This window comes from Ammospiza caudacuta, chromosome 4, assembly GCF_027887145.1.
Source record: "Ammospiza caudacuta isolate bAmmCau1 chromosome 4, bAmmCau1.pri, whole genome shotgun sequence".
Lineage (NCBI taxonomy): Eukaryota > Metazoa > Chordata > Aves > Passeriformes > Passerellidae > Ammospiza > Ammospiza caudacuta.
The window spans coordinates 54,647,056-54,663,270 of record NC_080596.1 but is presented as its reverse complement, the minus strand read 5'-3'; the positions used below and the strand labels follow the sequence as shown (position 1 = coordinate 54,663,270).

At 40.2% G+C, this 16,215-nt stretch overlaps 1 protein-coding gene across 6 annotated transcripts in view; it reads right to left on the bottom strand.

Moving 5' to 3' along the window:
- APBB2 (amyloid beta precursor protein binding family B member 2) overlaps window positions 1-16,215 on the bottom strand; it is a 163,731-nt gene that overhangs the window by 86,797 nt on the left and 60,719 nt on the right. For 4 of the 6 annotated variants that reach the window (XM_058803109.1, XM_058803112.1, XM_058803111.1 and 1 more), the window contains exons 4-5: window positions 6,807-6,875; window positions 2,025-2,825 (exon numbers count right to left, since the gene is read on the bottom strand). In XM_058803109.1, coding sequence (XP_058659092.1) covers window positions 2,025-2,825; window positions 6,807-6,825 — 820 coding nt within the window. In that variant the 5' untranslated portion in view covers window positions 6,826-6,875. Of the gene's footprint in view, window positions 1-2,024; window positions 2,826-6,806; window positions 6,876-15,550; window positions 15,605-16,215 lie in introns of those variants that run through there. The other 2 variants (XM_058803110.1, XM_058803107.1) reach the window with 2 other exon arrangements.

Genomic DNA, 16,215 nt, shown 5'->3' with positions numbered 1-16,215 from the left:
CACATACATTCAAACAATTAATACATACAAATTTTATCCAGGTGAAACTGATAAATACACAGAGAGGAAGAGAAAGAATAGGTAGATGTTGTAATAACACAAGATGTGTTTCCTTTAAAAGCCAGACTAAGGAAAGTTTCTTGAGAGAGAAGGAGGAAGCGCTCCCCACGATGTGAACCCAGTTCTGGTCCATTTGCAGTATTAAAAGCACCTGGAGCTGGTGTGTGGTTATTCATAAGCCCCTCCAAATGACAGGATTCAGCTGGATAGACACAGCAGGTCCCAGGGGAGCTGCAGTGCCTGAGGCCAAGGGAGGCAGCTCTCCTTGTCTGGGGGACTGCCTGCAGTGCTGGGTGTCAATCAGCTCTGGTGGAGAGTCACTGCCTGTCTCTAGGAAGGCTGCCTGAAAACCCATTAGGGCTTGGCATGTGCTAAGATCTCAATGACATCCCACTGCTTTGCTGACTATAGGTTTTTTCTGCTTTTAAAATCCCCACAGACTCTTTTTTTTTTTTTTTTTGAAGTACTAAATCTCAGAAAGAAGGTTAGATAGCTGAAAGCACTAATAAAATTATCTGAAAGTTGAGGTCTATGTAGATGCACATACAGCTAATTTCCCTGGACAAGGAAGAAGAGTTTCCTCCAGACACATTCCTTATACTGCACTGTGCTTGTGGTGTTCAGTGCCCATTATTAATGGATTCTATCATATCTGTTTATCAACATTAACATTTGTTTAAATAAATCAGGTTTTTTGCATCTTTAAATTGAGTTGTATTTATTTTTTACCTCATCACTCAGAGAGAAGGTCAAGGCTCCTGAAAACACCTTTTCGTTAGACCACACATAGAAGTATCCTGCCCTGAGGAGACTTTAGGAGGATTTTATCTAAACAATTATGCATTCTGAGTGCAATCAATTAAGAATAGTGTTCAGGGTTTTTGAATTACACAACTCCAAAAGTAAACATATGAAAACAAAACAACAAAAATATCTCATAAAACAACATTCAGATTTCTTGGATTTAAATAACGAAATATTGTTAAGAGTGGGAAAAGCAAGACAAAACAATTCAGAAGCCCTAAAAGAAGCATATTGTTATTTCCAAGAGTGTCTTCTCAAGAAAGCCATATTTCTATCATATTTCTGCATAAACTGAAATGCTAAACACAATCTCTGCACTGAACATTATTAATTCCCCAGGTATCTGCTGGACTACATTCTTTTATGGATTAACTGCTCTCAATACTGCAGGATTTTTTCAATTCCCACAAGTCATATGACTAAAACTCTACTGCATATTTTTCCCCTAGATAAATGTCTTTCTTTCTTTGGGCCCTAATATTTACTATTGGAGCATATATGCAAGGCTTGGGGAGCACTGAGCTGTGAAGACGCCACATGATGCTCTCCTCCTACCCCAGATGCAGTGGCAGTGAAGAGCCCTGTCCATGCCCAAAAGCACAGCCCTCCAGGACAGACACCAGCAGGGCTCACTGCACAGCTCCTCAGCTGGGAGGGTTTCTCTTTGCCCATGCTGACACATAGGGAGGGAACATCATCAAATGACTGGGATGTAGTGGGCACACTTACAAAGCTGTGCATTACAAAAGAAAAATCTTCACTGAACCTAGAAATCATCATTCAGAAAAGCTTTTTTGTTGTGTGTAGGTAGCTATCAGTAGTTCAGCATCTCCTGATAACCATGTTCTTCTCACAACATGCACCCACTGATTATTGAAGAGCAATTATTTATAAAGTAGCCAGAGGTGCAGTCAGCATATTTCTAGGACCCTGTATAGGCCATCTGCTGGTGGCCTATACAAAGCTGCCACAATCAACCAGGAACCTTCCAAGCATTCCCTAGCAGACAAGCAGCTGTGTGCAAGGCCAGTGCTCGCATTTTGATACAATCCAGTTCCCCAGTGAAACTGCTAAACCACCTCTGTCCTTCCTGGCACCAGCTGAGGAAAGCTAAGCAATCCCTTTCTAAAACAAGGCTGTGAGGAGCCTTGGCTTCGTACCTGTTTCATCGGGTGAGCTCGGCGAGGCGCTGTCCTGGGACAGGGTAGTCCAGCTGGAGTCCTCATCACTTGGGGCCAGGTTTTGAATCCTGTGGAGGGCACAGTCTGTTTTGGCCCCAGTTTTTGGGTGATCCTTCTTTGTCTCAGGGCTTGATGACACCGTGGCAACCTGGCCATCCTCTGGGCTCGGCATCTTGTTCTGTTTCCTGGGCAGGACTTCCCCATTGACAATAACGGTAGAAGCCTGGCTGTTGCTTTGTGCAGACTTATCTTCCATGCCAACAAAACCCTGCTCTAGATCTCGAGCTGATGTCTCTAGATCTGCATAATAATTCAGGAAGCTCTTGGTCCTTCTTGGCTGCGAGGGTAATATTTCACAGCCAGAGGAATCCTGTGGGATGGGCTCATTGCCTTCAAACTTCTCAGAAGTTACATTTACGCCTGCAGTAGTACCAAGGTTTTTGTTGGGATCCTGCTGTCCCTGCTCGGCAGCTTTCCTGAGCTGGTTTTCTCCGTTCTTCACCAGCTTTATATTGGCAGAGCCGTTCCCCAGCAGGGGCTGGACTGCTGGGTCAGAAAGCCCCATGGCTGTCTGAATGTTAGTCAGAGCGTACTTTTTCCTGCATTTGGGAGGGGTGCTGTTCTTGCTCTCCGTGTGCCTGATCTCTGCATTGAGGAGCTCGTTGTGGGAGGAGCGCAGGTTCAGGGTGTTGGGCGGCGTGGCGGGGCCGTTGCGGTTCACGGCGTCCGTGGTGCTGCCGCTCGCCATGAACACCGCCAGGGCATCCACGCCGGAATCGACTGCAAAGCAAAGGGAGCACCCGTGAGACACATGCACCGCATACACTCTGTGCTAGGGCTTCTGGTAAGGGCATGTAGCACTTTAGGTAATGGTTTTACAGGAGGAAAATTACCACAACCTATGTGGGTAAGAGAAGAGACAAAAGCTTAACTTATTCAATAAGGAAGAACAGAGTCAGAAAAAAATACAGAGAGATTATCAGGACCACGAAGATGAGAAAAAGCAGAAAGCTTGGCCCCATACAAGAAAATTTTAGGGCAGGGTTTTCATTTCTGAATCTGTTGCAGGCAGGCTGTGGGACAGCAGGGGTGCCCTTTGCAAATGCCTGGGACTCTCACTATCATACCATAAATCTTTCAGTATTTCACCTCTGTCTTGGATGGAGAGAGAAATAAGTCCTCAAGTGGTCATCACCAGGAAACAGAAATTTGAACTATTTGTAAGACTGCAGACAGATGCTGCTTCTTTTTCATTTTTACGTAGTGCTGTTACTGCTAAACCTGACTGGTTGGTCAGCTGTTGACTCCTAACACTTGCATTTTCTCTGTCTTTCTTTCTTTCCCCTCCCTCCCTTGCCACCTTCCTTTTTCAATTTTTTTAGGGAAGGGAAGGAGAGGGTCAGGGAAGACAAGTGGATGACCACAAAGGTGTATTTGATTTTCAGGGGCAGGGAAAAAAATCCCTTGAAAAAATACCCTGCTGGAATTCAATCAACTTCAAACAAAAGGCTTGCTCCAGAGATGGTCTCCTATTTCTATAGCTCACAAAGTTCAAGCTTAAGGATAAAACATACATCCTAACATACACTGTTAAATTCTTTTGTCTGCTTTTAAACAAGTTTCTGATTTTTCTTAGCCATTTGCACAGCTCATATTTTGAAAAAATATTAAGTTTATTGAGGGAACAGATTTTTAGATTATTAAAAATAATTGAAATATAGCTCTTTTAAAAAACTCATTTAAAAAACCCTGCAATTTGTTCCTGTACTGTCTATTTATGGTTTCCATTAATCTGCACAATACTCCATGAACACCTCAATTTACTGTAACAGTCTCTGTTGTTTTATACCTGGCAACTAAATTAGAGGCCAATTAATAAATCACTTCCATCTGCCACAACATGAAACACCCTTTCTGTTGTTCCTAATTCTCAGTTATCATTGACTGCTTATATTGCACATAAAAAGGTATCAGGGGCTTATCCAGGAATGAAAAGCTGTAATTTGAGCTAGCCGATGACAGATCACTGCAACTGAGCTGTGCTGCATCTTTGTACATTTGATATATGACAGAACTGACTGCTGTACAGATTTACAAGAGATTAAATATATGGGTTTTAAAAGAAAATACAATACATAAACAGAGTGAAAAGAAGCACTTCCCATTGATACCTAAATGCAGGCACAGTTGCCAGTGTTCCCTCCTCTTTGATGTGCTGTCAAAGCTGCTCACTTGCAAACATGACTCTGGTTCATTTGAAACCAAGCAGTTCAAGTAATAATACCCTTTGTTCCCTGAATCACCCATCCAGGTGTTGAAGAACAATTTCTAAAATTGTTAAAAAAAGAATTTAAACTAAATTTTACAATTGTTCATATTTGCCAATTCCTCAAGCCCTGGTCAGTCAGTCTAAACCAACTGCAAATTCTTTAGAACATGGCTCACCCCATGATGACATGCTGTGCCATCATCTTAGGCAATGGCTAACAAACATCCTGGAAAAAAACTTAAGCCACAAGACACTTTAAAACTCAACTATTACAAAATTTAAAGGAACTTTATAAATTACTTCTCAAATAAACAGATCATATACACACACAGAGCTTCCTGGACCTTGTTCAAAACAAATCAGGTCTAATTGCATCTGATCAGATGTTACCAAAATGTTTTACGCGAAACAGCTTCTACATATCAAATGGCTGCTTTGTACTCTCTTTCTGAATCACTCAAAATCTGACAACATGAAAGTCACATAAAAAAGTAAAGCAATAGGGCAGGATAATTTCCCCCCTGTGTTGCCTGACCTTTAGAATTTGTGCAATTGCATGGTATCTAGGGATTTCACTACATTTTACTTCATGCTTCAGCAAATTAAAACAAGCATCTATGTTTTTCACCCATAAAGACAATTACCACAATATAGAACAAGACAAATTTATTCTCCTCTGTTACAAACGAGCTACTTCATGCAATGTTTGCCACTATTTTTGTCACTGAACAAATTCCTTAAAAAATAACCTTCCTGGATAAAGCTTAAGTATTTGCCTGTCAGCTTATCTTTAGCTTGTCCCCTGCTGTTATTGTTTCATTGCTCAGAAATATTGTTAAGAATAAGACCTTGGCAACATTGCAACACAATGTATTACATTTTACTAATCTGCTTGATAAAGGTTCTCCATTGATTTGATGAACATTGGCACATTGCTCAATGCCTGAGTCAAGGAGTCTTTGTGGCTCACACAGTGTTTGTGACTTGGCTGTCAAGTTGGGCTGGTGTGTGACCATGAGCAGAAAAATGTCAAAACAAACCTTTCACTAGACACCATCTCCCCTCCTGACCCCACCTCAGGTGATTCATTGATCAAACCATCATGACCAAATGATCAGTGAACAGGCAGACAGCAGCATAAGGGGTGCACAGAGTGAAGCCAGCTGCTCTCTCGGGGACCATGAGCCTGTTTGCTCGCTGTCACCCTGCGCTCCCAGCCACGCCCTGGGATGCACACGGCCAGCTTCCCTCTGCTCTTGGAAGCAGACAGATGTGAGAAAAGGGGAGGAAAAAAAAAGAGAAAAGAAGGCAAAAAGAAGAAATACAGATGGGCAGATCTTCCATTTCAAGGGTAGAAGTTTCTATGAGACTGGGACTAACTACAGCAGCAGAAAAATTGGAATGAAAGGAAATTCCTAAGAGCACTGAAGAAAGATTGCATAGTAGAACAGTGCAAGGAAGAAGAGCAATTGCCTGCCCCTCCTCCTTTATACAGGACACAATGATGCTTGAAACACATCACTTTCCCAGAGGAAGCACATGCCAGTTTTCTAATTAAAGACTTCAATAAAATGCAAGAATCCTAGATTCCTGCATCCAGAGCTGCCACAGACAGACTCCATCCCCCTCTCAGACAGCTCCTTGTGCTGCCTGGCTACCAGCAAGGACCATGCTACTGGCACAGGGCACCATATTTTCAATTAATCTACCTTCTGCTGAAAAGCAAACACAATGGACAACCAGACCAGGAATCACTGAGTTGATATATATGTCTCAGTATAAGTGGGAGAACACTGCTAAGTTGTAAGTGAGCAAAAGTAGGGTATTACACTAAAAAATATTCTACTTTGGTGAAAAGCTAACAACAATTAGAATATTATCATTACTGGGAATAATAACATGGTTAAATTGTTGATTCTTCAGGACAGCACTTAACTTGGCAGAAGATCTGTCATAGCAATTCATTAAGGGTTTCAACTTGCTTACTTTTTAAAAGAACTCCCAGCCTCAATTGTAGACGTTTAACATTCTTACAGATCTAGATTAAAAAACTTTAACCATTCTCACAGATATAGATTAAAATACTTTTACTACTATAATGTGTTTAACAAAGAGTAGTGCCAACTCTCTAAGGATCACAATAATACAAATAATGTTATTACTTCAATGGCTTTTATCGATGTTTTTCAATCTTGTCATGTAACTTTCAGAGCTAAAAGAGACAGAAAATGTCCTTGCAAACAAAGAATAGTGCATGACCAATTTGTCATTGCCATCTAATGACTTTATTGCATCCTATTGTCTATGGGAAGTTTTTAAAAAGCTCAATGGAGAGTTTCTTCAAAAAGGCACAGTTAAAAAAAAATGAAGTGCTTTCTCTTTTTCATGTGTAAGTGCAAAATGAAAGTGAAATATGGACCTGGAAAGAAGAAGAAAAATAAGAGGAAGATTTCACATATTTGCATAGCAGAATCTTTTAAAGGGCATCTGACCTGGAAGTACTTCTGACATGGCTCGCGTGACGTCAGCAATGCATCAGGAAATAGATTATAATTTGCAATCTGAAAAGAGGGACCATTTAAGAATTAAAACCAAAAAAACACAAAAGAAAAATACCACATTTTAGAAGCTCCTGAGAGATGTTAAGCATTCTAAATAAAGCTCACAGCATAACAGTGAGGATTGTCTGAGTTTTTAATGTTATTTGACAGTCAATAAAGTATGGGAGAGGCTAATCTGCAGCCACACGAACATGTAATTAAAAATAACTATTATATTTTTGTTTATATACAACTTTAATAGGGCACAAATTCAAAAATATTCTCCAGTTTTAGTCTACATATTGTAGCAAAAACCTAAATAATACAAGGTTTTCCCAATTACCCGATTACAGCTTACTCAGGGAGCCACAGCAGTAAATTGGTAAAAGAAAACACAGCAGTAAGGCAGGTTCATAAGAAAATTTGCAGAATGAGATCTAGCATATGAAACTAAGAAGCACAGGGTTGATCTCACGGGGGGAATCATAAAAAGAAAATCAGGCAGTAAATTCCAGTATGGGACCCTTTCCTGGCCATCTTCTCATAAATAAACCATTTTGCCCTAAAGTCTCTGGTTTGGATAAGAATGACAAACACAGTGAGAGACAAGGTACTTATGAAAATTTTTGCCACTGCATGTAGGAAACATAGGAAAAAATAATACAAATCTTTCCAAACAGCAGATTTCTCTTTGGCAAGGATATCTCTTGAGTACAAAATATTTATGACAAATTCATGCCAGGGGCCTACAGCCATAGGTCTTACACACTTGGAGTTGAGTTTAAGTCTAAGCAGCTGTAGAGAACACCTTCATTCTACAATGACTGCAGCCCAACACCAGCTAACTCCCTTCACTTCAAAGGGTGAATTCCAATGTTAAAACATTCATTCTCAAACTATGACCAGCTAAATGATAATAGTTAAACAGATGTCAGCCAAAAGCATCCTAATAAACTCCAGATTTACATTAGCTAAAATCAGAATTAAGACTAGAAGCTTTCTTAGTATCAAATATCATCTGATTCTTTTTATATAGATATCTACACAAATTCCAGTCAACATCTAACACTTTCAGAATGGAAAAGGAAAGGAAATATTCAAATGAAGTGCTGCGGTAGATCAGAGACCACAGCCAATGATTTTCTTCTTGCTGCTCCCTCTGGCAGTGACATCTTAGCTGGACTGAGCTTGGAAGCTGGAAAGAGAAAGCTCAGCAAAGCCAAGAAAGCGAATTATGATGGTGGGCAGAGCAGTTTGGGGAATGCAAGAGCAGGAAAGTAGCAGGGCTGCCAGCACCTTACATATGGTACTCTCAAATCTGTCTGCAGATGGCTCCACACAAATCTCTGAGTTGCTGAGGGTGGGAAGGATCTCTCCAGACCATCAAATACAACACTCCTGCCCAAGCAGGTAATCACTGCTGCCCTCTCTACTCCACCCTGGATCTGTCCTCACATCAGAATAAAATTGCCACTTCAACTTGATTGCTAAATGCAGCTTCTCCCATTTCCAGCTATTTCCTGCTTCACCTAGTCCTACTGAAATCACCATCTGGTACCAGCTTTCTGTCCTGGCTCCTCCACCCCCAGAGGCACCCTGCCAGTCCCTGCTGCCACAATAATGACATTCCCCTTTTTAGAGCTAATCATGCTGCCAACCAACTGCAACAGCCTAGCAGCAGTGCTGTTCCTGTTCTAGTGGTGCTCTTACTAATGAGAATCCATAAAGCTGATCTGTCTTTATGTTGTGTAATTGAGGAAAAAAAACTTCAGATCCTCAATGAGTTGTAGCACTCAAGTTGAATATGTCTTCTCATTTACCATTGTTTTCCTTCCCCTTTCCCACAAAGCCAAACAGTCATCCAGAAAAAAATCCAAGACAAGATGCTTCTCAGAATCAGATTCTAACAGACAAAAAGAAAAATAACAAAATATTCATGACAAAAATAAACTAGCTAAATCCACTGTTCCTGTACTTTTCTTTTATTAAGCTAGATACATCTAAATAACCAGTGTATATTTGACTACCTGACTGAAATTTTATATTACAGAGAACATGGGTCATCTTGTGCTTCTATAGTACTCTTAAATCAAGTAACCACTTTAAGAAAGAAAGAGCAATTCTTTCATTTATATAAGGTATTGCCATGACATGGCATAAAGACTAATCCTGCATTTATGAGGGAAAAAAACAAGATGACATGCTAAGTCTTTTCCAAATTCAAATCTCTCCCTTTAATTAGATTCTCCCCCATGTGTAGAATGGAACAGTCTGGTAGGCAAAACCAGTGTTGTCGCAGCAAAAAGATGGAGTGTTTTATCTGCTAGCTACTTGTGAGCACAGATAACAAGACCTGTCATTGGATCTATAAGTTCACAGCAATATTTGCTAAGTAAATGGTTGTAATTGTTTCTAATCCCATTGTTTAAATTAAAATGCAGAGCCCTAAAATTCTGCTTCTTTAAATTTTCATGTAAATTATTCAATCTCTAAATAAAGATCACACCTCGGACTTATCTGCTAATTTACAAATATCCTTACTTTAATGTAAGGGCTAAGACAGGACACAAGCATAAACATCATTCTCCTTAAACAGAAACACAAACTCAGAAATTGTAGCCTGAATTTCTGCAATTGAGATGACCAATGAGGCAAGAAGGACTTCTGTATTCTGCAGCTTTAATCTCAAATGCCATCCAAAAATAACTCTCACCGAGCCTGAAGGTAAACAGTGTGTAATCAAAGCTGATGAGAAATACCTAAACTGAAGCAAAATGTCTTATGAAACAGAAAGTTAGGATAAGCTGTCTCAGTGAAAAAATGTAGCCAAAATGTTTTGTAGGACAGGCAGCCTACCCATATGCTTGAAAGGAATCAAGGGCCACAGATTTCCCACATAAAATGACTTTTACTGATTCCAAACCAGGGATCTTTCAGCTCCACATAAATTTAACATTGATCAGTTTCTAAATCAGCAAACAGAGCCACTCAAAAGATGATCTATTCCTTACCAGGCTTAAGGAAACCCACAAGGTCCAGGACCAGCTTTCCAAAACATCACTGGACCAATCCCAAGCTCTTTGATCAGGTGACATAGGCACCAAAAGCAGGAAGGACACAAAGCACAGGTCACAGCACTAGCTAGAGAAGTAGGTAAATGTTAACTGAGACTCTGTCAGGTGGAATGGTTAAGGCTCCAGCATAGATGCTGTGCTGGGGAAAAAAAAATTAAACAGATTATTATCAACAACCACCTCCCACACACCTTGTCTGTGGCCCTGCTATTTGGAGCTCGCAAACACTCCCTGTTCTGCAAAGCCCAGAAACAAGGCTGCAAATTCCTGAGCACAATCTGCCTCTCCAAGAACAACTAACTGCATGCACATAAAGACATTTCAGTTTCCCTTTTTAAACTAATTTATTTTCAATTTCAGATGGGCTGGCATTATGATTTCACCTGCCACACCTTCATCTGCCCTCTGAAGCACACATTACAAATTTATGGCTAGTTATACATTAAACTTTTATCAAACATGGTTATCCAGAAATGTTTTTATCCTCAGATTACCCAGACTGGTAGCAAGAGTTTTGAGCCACCTATTTTTACTGCCTCATAGTTGAGATCTTAGAACACACTTGAAAGAGCATTCTACAGCAGAAAATTTTTCTTTACTGTAAAGTTACACTTAATACTTGTAGTATCAAATTAGGCTCTAGAGATAAAAATTTGAAAATTAAAAAATGGAAAATAATCTATATGGAAATAAAGAATAAAAGTGTGTTTCTACCTAAAGTATCAATATAAAGAACATATCTAATTTCATTAATTCCTAAGTGTTTGCAAATAATTTCAAATTGCTAACAGTAAGTTCCTTAGACCAGTGAGTTAAAATAAAAAGCCCAAGACTCAGACACAGAAAAGAGGACTAGAGTGCCAGCTTTTGAACAATGAGACTATGAGGGCTCTCAAGAAAAGCAAATTAAGATTTTGAAAAGATCGTTTGTGTTCCATGTATATTAAAAACATTTTGTATCTCACCTACGTAAGGTTAGTATATATGTGCACTTTTAACTACATCTGCTAAAGTGCCTGAAAATTGGACTACATATTCCTTGCCTCCGGTAGAGGAACAGAGCTCAGGTACATCAAACCAAAAAAGGTCTCTATATTTCCAGTCTGGTTTTTTTAATCAAAGGTTGAACTAAAATAAGGTTCATTGCGCAAACATCTCAGCAAGGCTGAAAGTTCCCTGCAAAGCTACATGTTGTCTTCAACCAAACTTCAATGGGATGAATCAGAAATATTTCTAAACATACAATATTTCTAAATATTTCTAAACATACTGATGCAGCCAGTAGAGCTGCCTGAGAAGGCTCTGCCCATAGTGCTCATGTATAAAACAAACCACGTGCTCAAAAATGAAATCAAACTATCATATTTGCTTTATGGTTCCCCATAAACTAAGCAGATCAATCCATAATAAAGTGGAAGGAGAACACAACAGAAAAGCAGCTGCACTTACTGGCATTTATATTAATTACACTGAAGTGTGGCTGAAAGCAGATTCAGTTCCAACAAACTTGGCTGCAGAAGACATTGAACAAGAGGAACAGAACAAAGTACCATATTACTGACCTGAACTGCAACATGGAATCTTGAGTTCTTGACATGCCAGCCAAAAACTCTGTTCTTCCTTCTTATCTACAAACTCAGATGCCCACAAGTTACTGAATACCAAAGGAACTGTGAAAGGGGACAAACACAATGCAAATCTGCTACCATGGTGGCTCTCCATGACCATATGCAACCCCAAGTGGAATTACAATGAAACCTTCAGCATCTGTCTCTGACTCCCCTGTGAAGAAGAAATTGACTGTCAGGATCCTGAGATAGGGCTACTATTTAATCATGCTAAGAAATAAATGCATAAGTGATGATAGGCATTCAGAGCACTACACAGTCCCTAAAGAAAGCTTTTCATCCGCAGGCTCTGAGTCAGCTCTTATGTGCCAACAAGAGCATGTGCTTTAGAGCTTCAGCAGGATCACTCAAGAAGAAGATGCCACACAGCTTCCTAGGAAAGGCAGAAACCAGAGAGACTCTAATGAAGACAGCAACATATGTCATTGTGTACTTCTGCAATTTCCACTCCATCAGTCATTTGCATTCCTGCCTTCTCCTCAGCTATTATGTGGAGCTCTTAAAGAAACTTAACAGAAAAGTGTCACCTGCCCAAGCATGATCTGAGCAGTGCTATAGCTTGAATCTCATTTACACCAAGATGTCTTTGTCTGGAAAGAAAAGGTCAGGAGATACAGGGCAGGATTTTGCAGATGTAGAATTTTACTGATGCTTCTACCAAGAGTTGCACAGAGCACACACTCCTCCTCCTTGGGGTTAGGTGCCTCTTTGGGTCAGTACTTTGTTATTCTAGGAGCAGCTCCAAGCCCACAGAGCCACACCATGATACATTTTTACACCAACTCATCTTGTGCTAATGACAGCAACGTAATTGTTGGCACTGGCTGCAAGACTGGAAGTTTGGGGCTCATTCAGGGGTTTGCTGCTATTTATAATGTCACCATGCTCACATTTGTTTCTTCATCTCACTGCAGTGAGATTTTCCAGCAGTTTCATGAAACAACAGCTCCCTTGCAAGCTCAGTGCAATGAAAAGCACAGTTGGGCATTCCTTGGGAAGCTGACAGAGACATAGGCAGAGCAGAAATTTGAGTGTTCCTCAAGGGAAATCAAAACCTAAGTTTATAAGATCAACCCTGCTCTTTCTGCCCTCAAGCACTTTAAATTCTTTATAAGAGCAGCTTTATCACGAAGCAGATGATCATGAAGAACCAAGACTCAAACCTCTCCCGTCTGCAGTCCAGGGGAATGCCATCTCATGAGGAATATTTCCTTTCATTGTCATTCTTGATTTATGATGCTGCAGAAAAATGGCATTTCCCAAAGAAAGTTTGCTTGGGACAAAAAAAGTCATCCTCCAGCAGAAGTTTCTGAGTCAGCTCTAATAATTATATTGCAGAATCACATCAAAAAATCATTCCATATGGACCTTAGTCTGAGTTACAAATAGGTCAAAAATCCTGAAACCCACCCCTACCTGCCACAAATAAAGAGGCTGACTTTAGAGTGGGACATGTGGCACTGCTGTCTGTGGGCAGAGAGGGCTGGTCCTGGAGTTCCAGGTGCAAGCAGGTCCCTTCCTGCCAGTGAAAGCTGATGTGCCACTGCAGGACTGAGCCTCCACCCCTGAACACTCCAAAGGTCAGCAAGGGCTGAACACTACCACCCACATATTTCTCACTTCCAATGTCCGCTGAAAAAGTGGGCTTTTTCATTTAAAGCAGGCTCAAAAAACTCTACATTTTTAATTTTTGTTATTATTTCTATTATTATTGTTGTTGTTGCTCCTGTTGTTTAAGCCCTTTGGGAACACTGAATGCCAGCAGGAAGGCAGTAGAGTCAAACCCTTCAAAACACTTGGTCAGATTTCAATGCCATGCAAAAGTCTATAACTAAAATAAATGAGTTGTTATGCTGTCAACAGGATATGCATGGACAAGCCCTTTAAAAAGGTTTTTTCCAGGCATACAAAACTCTTTGTGTACAGAAAAAATTTTAGTATGAAACAAAATCTGAGTCTTCCTAAACATCACAAACAGAACCATATTTTCACAAGAGGTGCCGCAGCCAATGCAGAAAAGTGGAGTTTGTGACCAAGAATTAGGAAAATATAAATAAAAAAGCTCAGGAGAAATTAATGAAAGAAATCTGTTTACAAAACCCAGCTTCTCAGTAGGTGGAGACTGTACATACATTCTTTGTATGTTTTCACAAGAAAAGAAAGAAAAATACACAAGAAAAGAAAGAAAACCCAACAAAATAGCACATGAGGGAGTGTTCAATCAGCACAAACAGCATTAGACAGTGCCAGGGACATGTCTAAGACTGTTTTGCTTGCTGACAATAATCAAGGGAGATCATTGCTCTCTAATAACACTTTTAAAAAGTCTAAACCTGCAGGCACCTGTTAAATTCACAGCTCTCCATTTGACAATTTAAACACCTTGCTGGTTTTTATATCTTTAGCACCTGTATAGGAAATGGACTTCCTAGCATTGGGCTTCAAATAAGCCATTTTCTATTTAAGCTGTTATGTGTTTCCACAACTATAAAACCCTTTGTTATTCTCACAAGACCACACACTGTCTATCCAATAAGTTTATGAAATCCTTCAACAGAACAGTCAATGCCATAAATGGATGAAATGTTACCTTACCACCTAAAAGGCAATACAACTGCTATACTCTACACAGAGCAAATTCTTCCCTTCACAGATTTATTTAGGTATATGTACAGACAGAAGGTAAAGTTAGGGACTAAAGCTAAAGGCAGCACCAAGCCCTTGATGCACAACATTAAGATTGCAACAACAGTAAACATGAAATACAATAACTGAGATGGTGTAATTACTCATTATTTATGCAAAAAACACAAAAGCAAAGTCCTGTGTTTTACCAGCACTTCCATCAAGATCTAATCTGTTATCAGAGAATTCATTATGATCCACAATTCCCAAATACTGGGCAATTTCAATACCATTATTGCTGGATGTCCAAAACATGTTATGTTAAGCACCAGGAAGCTACACAAATCATATAGCAACAAAACCAAAAAACAAAGAAAGTTTCCTGGCTTAGAAACCTTGACAGGTTAAGGAAAGGGGAAACTTAGCTTAACAAAAGCACAAAGCAGTCATGAAGTAGGTGTTTTGATATCTCCATCCTCAGACTGAGGGAGTTCTGGTGCCAATTGATTCTGACACAAGTTTTGGCCCTGGCAGATGATGGGAACCCCAGCCTTTCCCCAAGTAAACAATTCTACTTCTTCATGCCTAAAACTGTTCAACTAGACAACAGGCACAGCATTTCAGGCTCTTCTGGTAAGAATGTAATGCCTATCACTTCTCTCTAAGCAGGAACAGATTTGATACTTTTACACTAGAGTTTCTTAAACATCTGAACTTTAAGCCTGGGCACAGGATGTGAATGTCACGTCCGGCAGTACTCCGAGAGGCCACGTTTGACAGCTAGTGCCCCGAACTAATGTGCAGTGATTCAAACAGATCAGTCCAACTTTACTCCAGCACTGGACCACCAAAGATCTGTCAAAACTGTAACAATCATTTATTTCCTCCATTGCGGTATAGACAATATCCCTCAAACAAGTCTTTGGACACAGTATCTAAGCCGGCTCTTATGCACCTTTTTAATGTGTATCCTTATGACATCTATGATTAGTCTGCAGCAGAAAGTAACCATGCTTTACTGCTGCCTAGGGTTTAGCCCTGTGGTTAGGCAAAACCCCAAATGTCAGGTTCCAAATGCAGGATCTCACCATGCAGTTCCTCATGTCCAATGGGAAAGCCACCACACAAGTCCCTGTCCTGCCACAGCTGTCAGCTCTCACTACAGTTTACCACTTGAATCAGCCAATGCAAGTATGTGTGGAGCCAGATGCCTGAAGTGGTTGGGGATTTTAAACAAGTCTTTTAAGGAACAGAAAGAATGTTACAGAAGTGAGAGCTTATCAAGCTGGCTTTGATGCCAAGAAAAGCCTTGTGGGATAGAGCTCTTTTGCTACAGCAGAAGGAGGAGTGAATACAGAAGTTAACCTACCACAACTTCACCTCAGTAGCCTGAGGGATCAACAGAAGGTGCACAAGAACCAGTAGCAGATTTTGGAGGTGAGGTGCTAGCCCATAGCTGTCCAGGGAGGCCACACCAGCTCACTTCCCATTGTCTGCACTGTGGAACCACTGCAGTGCAGGCGCTGATGGAAGGAGGGAGGTGATAAAATTCTAGGAGCTCCCTTTTTGTACTTCTACAGAAGACAAACTTCAGTAAGGGATGATGTAATACAATCAGGTGTTCAATTGTTACAATTGAATAGGTTACAATTCAGAGGAAAGAAACAATAATATTGAATAATACTGAACTCAAGAATATAAATAGTCTGAACTGGGGATGTTAGCTGCAGTTGTAAGCAATTGAAGCTACAGTGCACAGTGACATTTTAGATTGAGCTCAAGTAGCTTGTTAATTTAAAGAGATCTGGTATTAAAAGCTTGAGATAGATGGGAAGAGGAATAGCAGCCAACCTTAGAACTCTATAATAAATGAAGTTGGAGACCTTGAACACAAATCACAGCACATTGCAGTAGATCTGGTCAAGTCACACAGCAAGCCACTTTTTAAAGTTCTAGAAAATACCTTTGCAGTTTAAACAGAAATCAATATACTTACCATTTGGGTACACACACAGAAGGGCTGCCATCGATTAC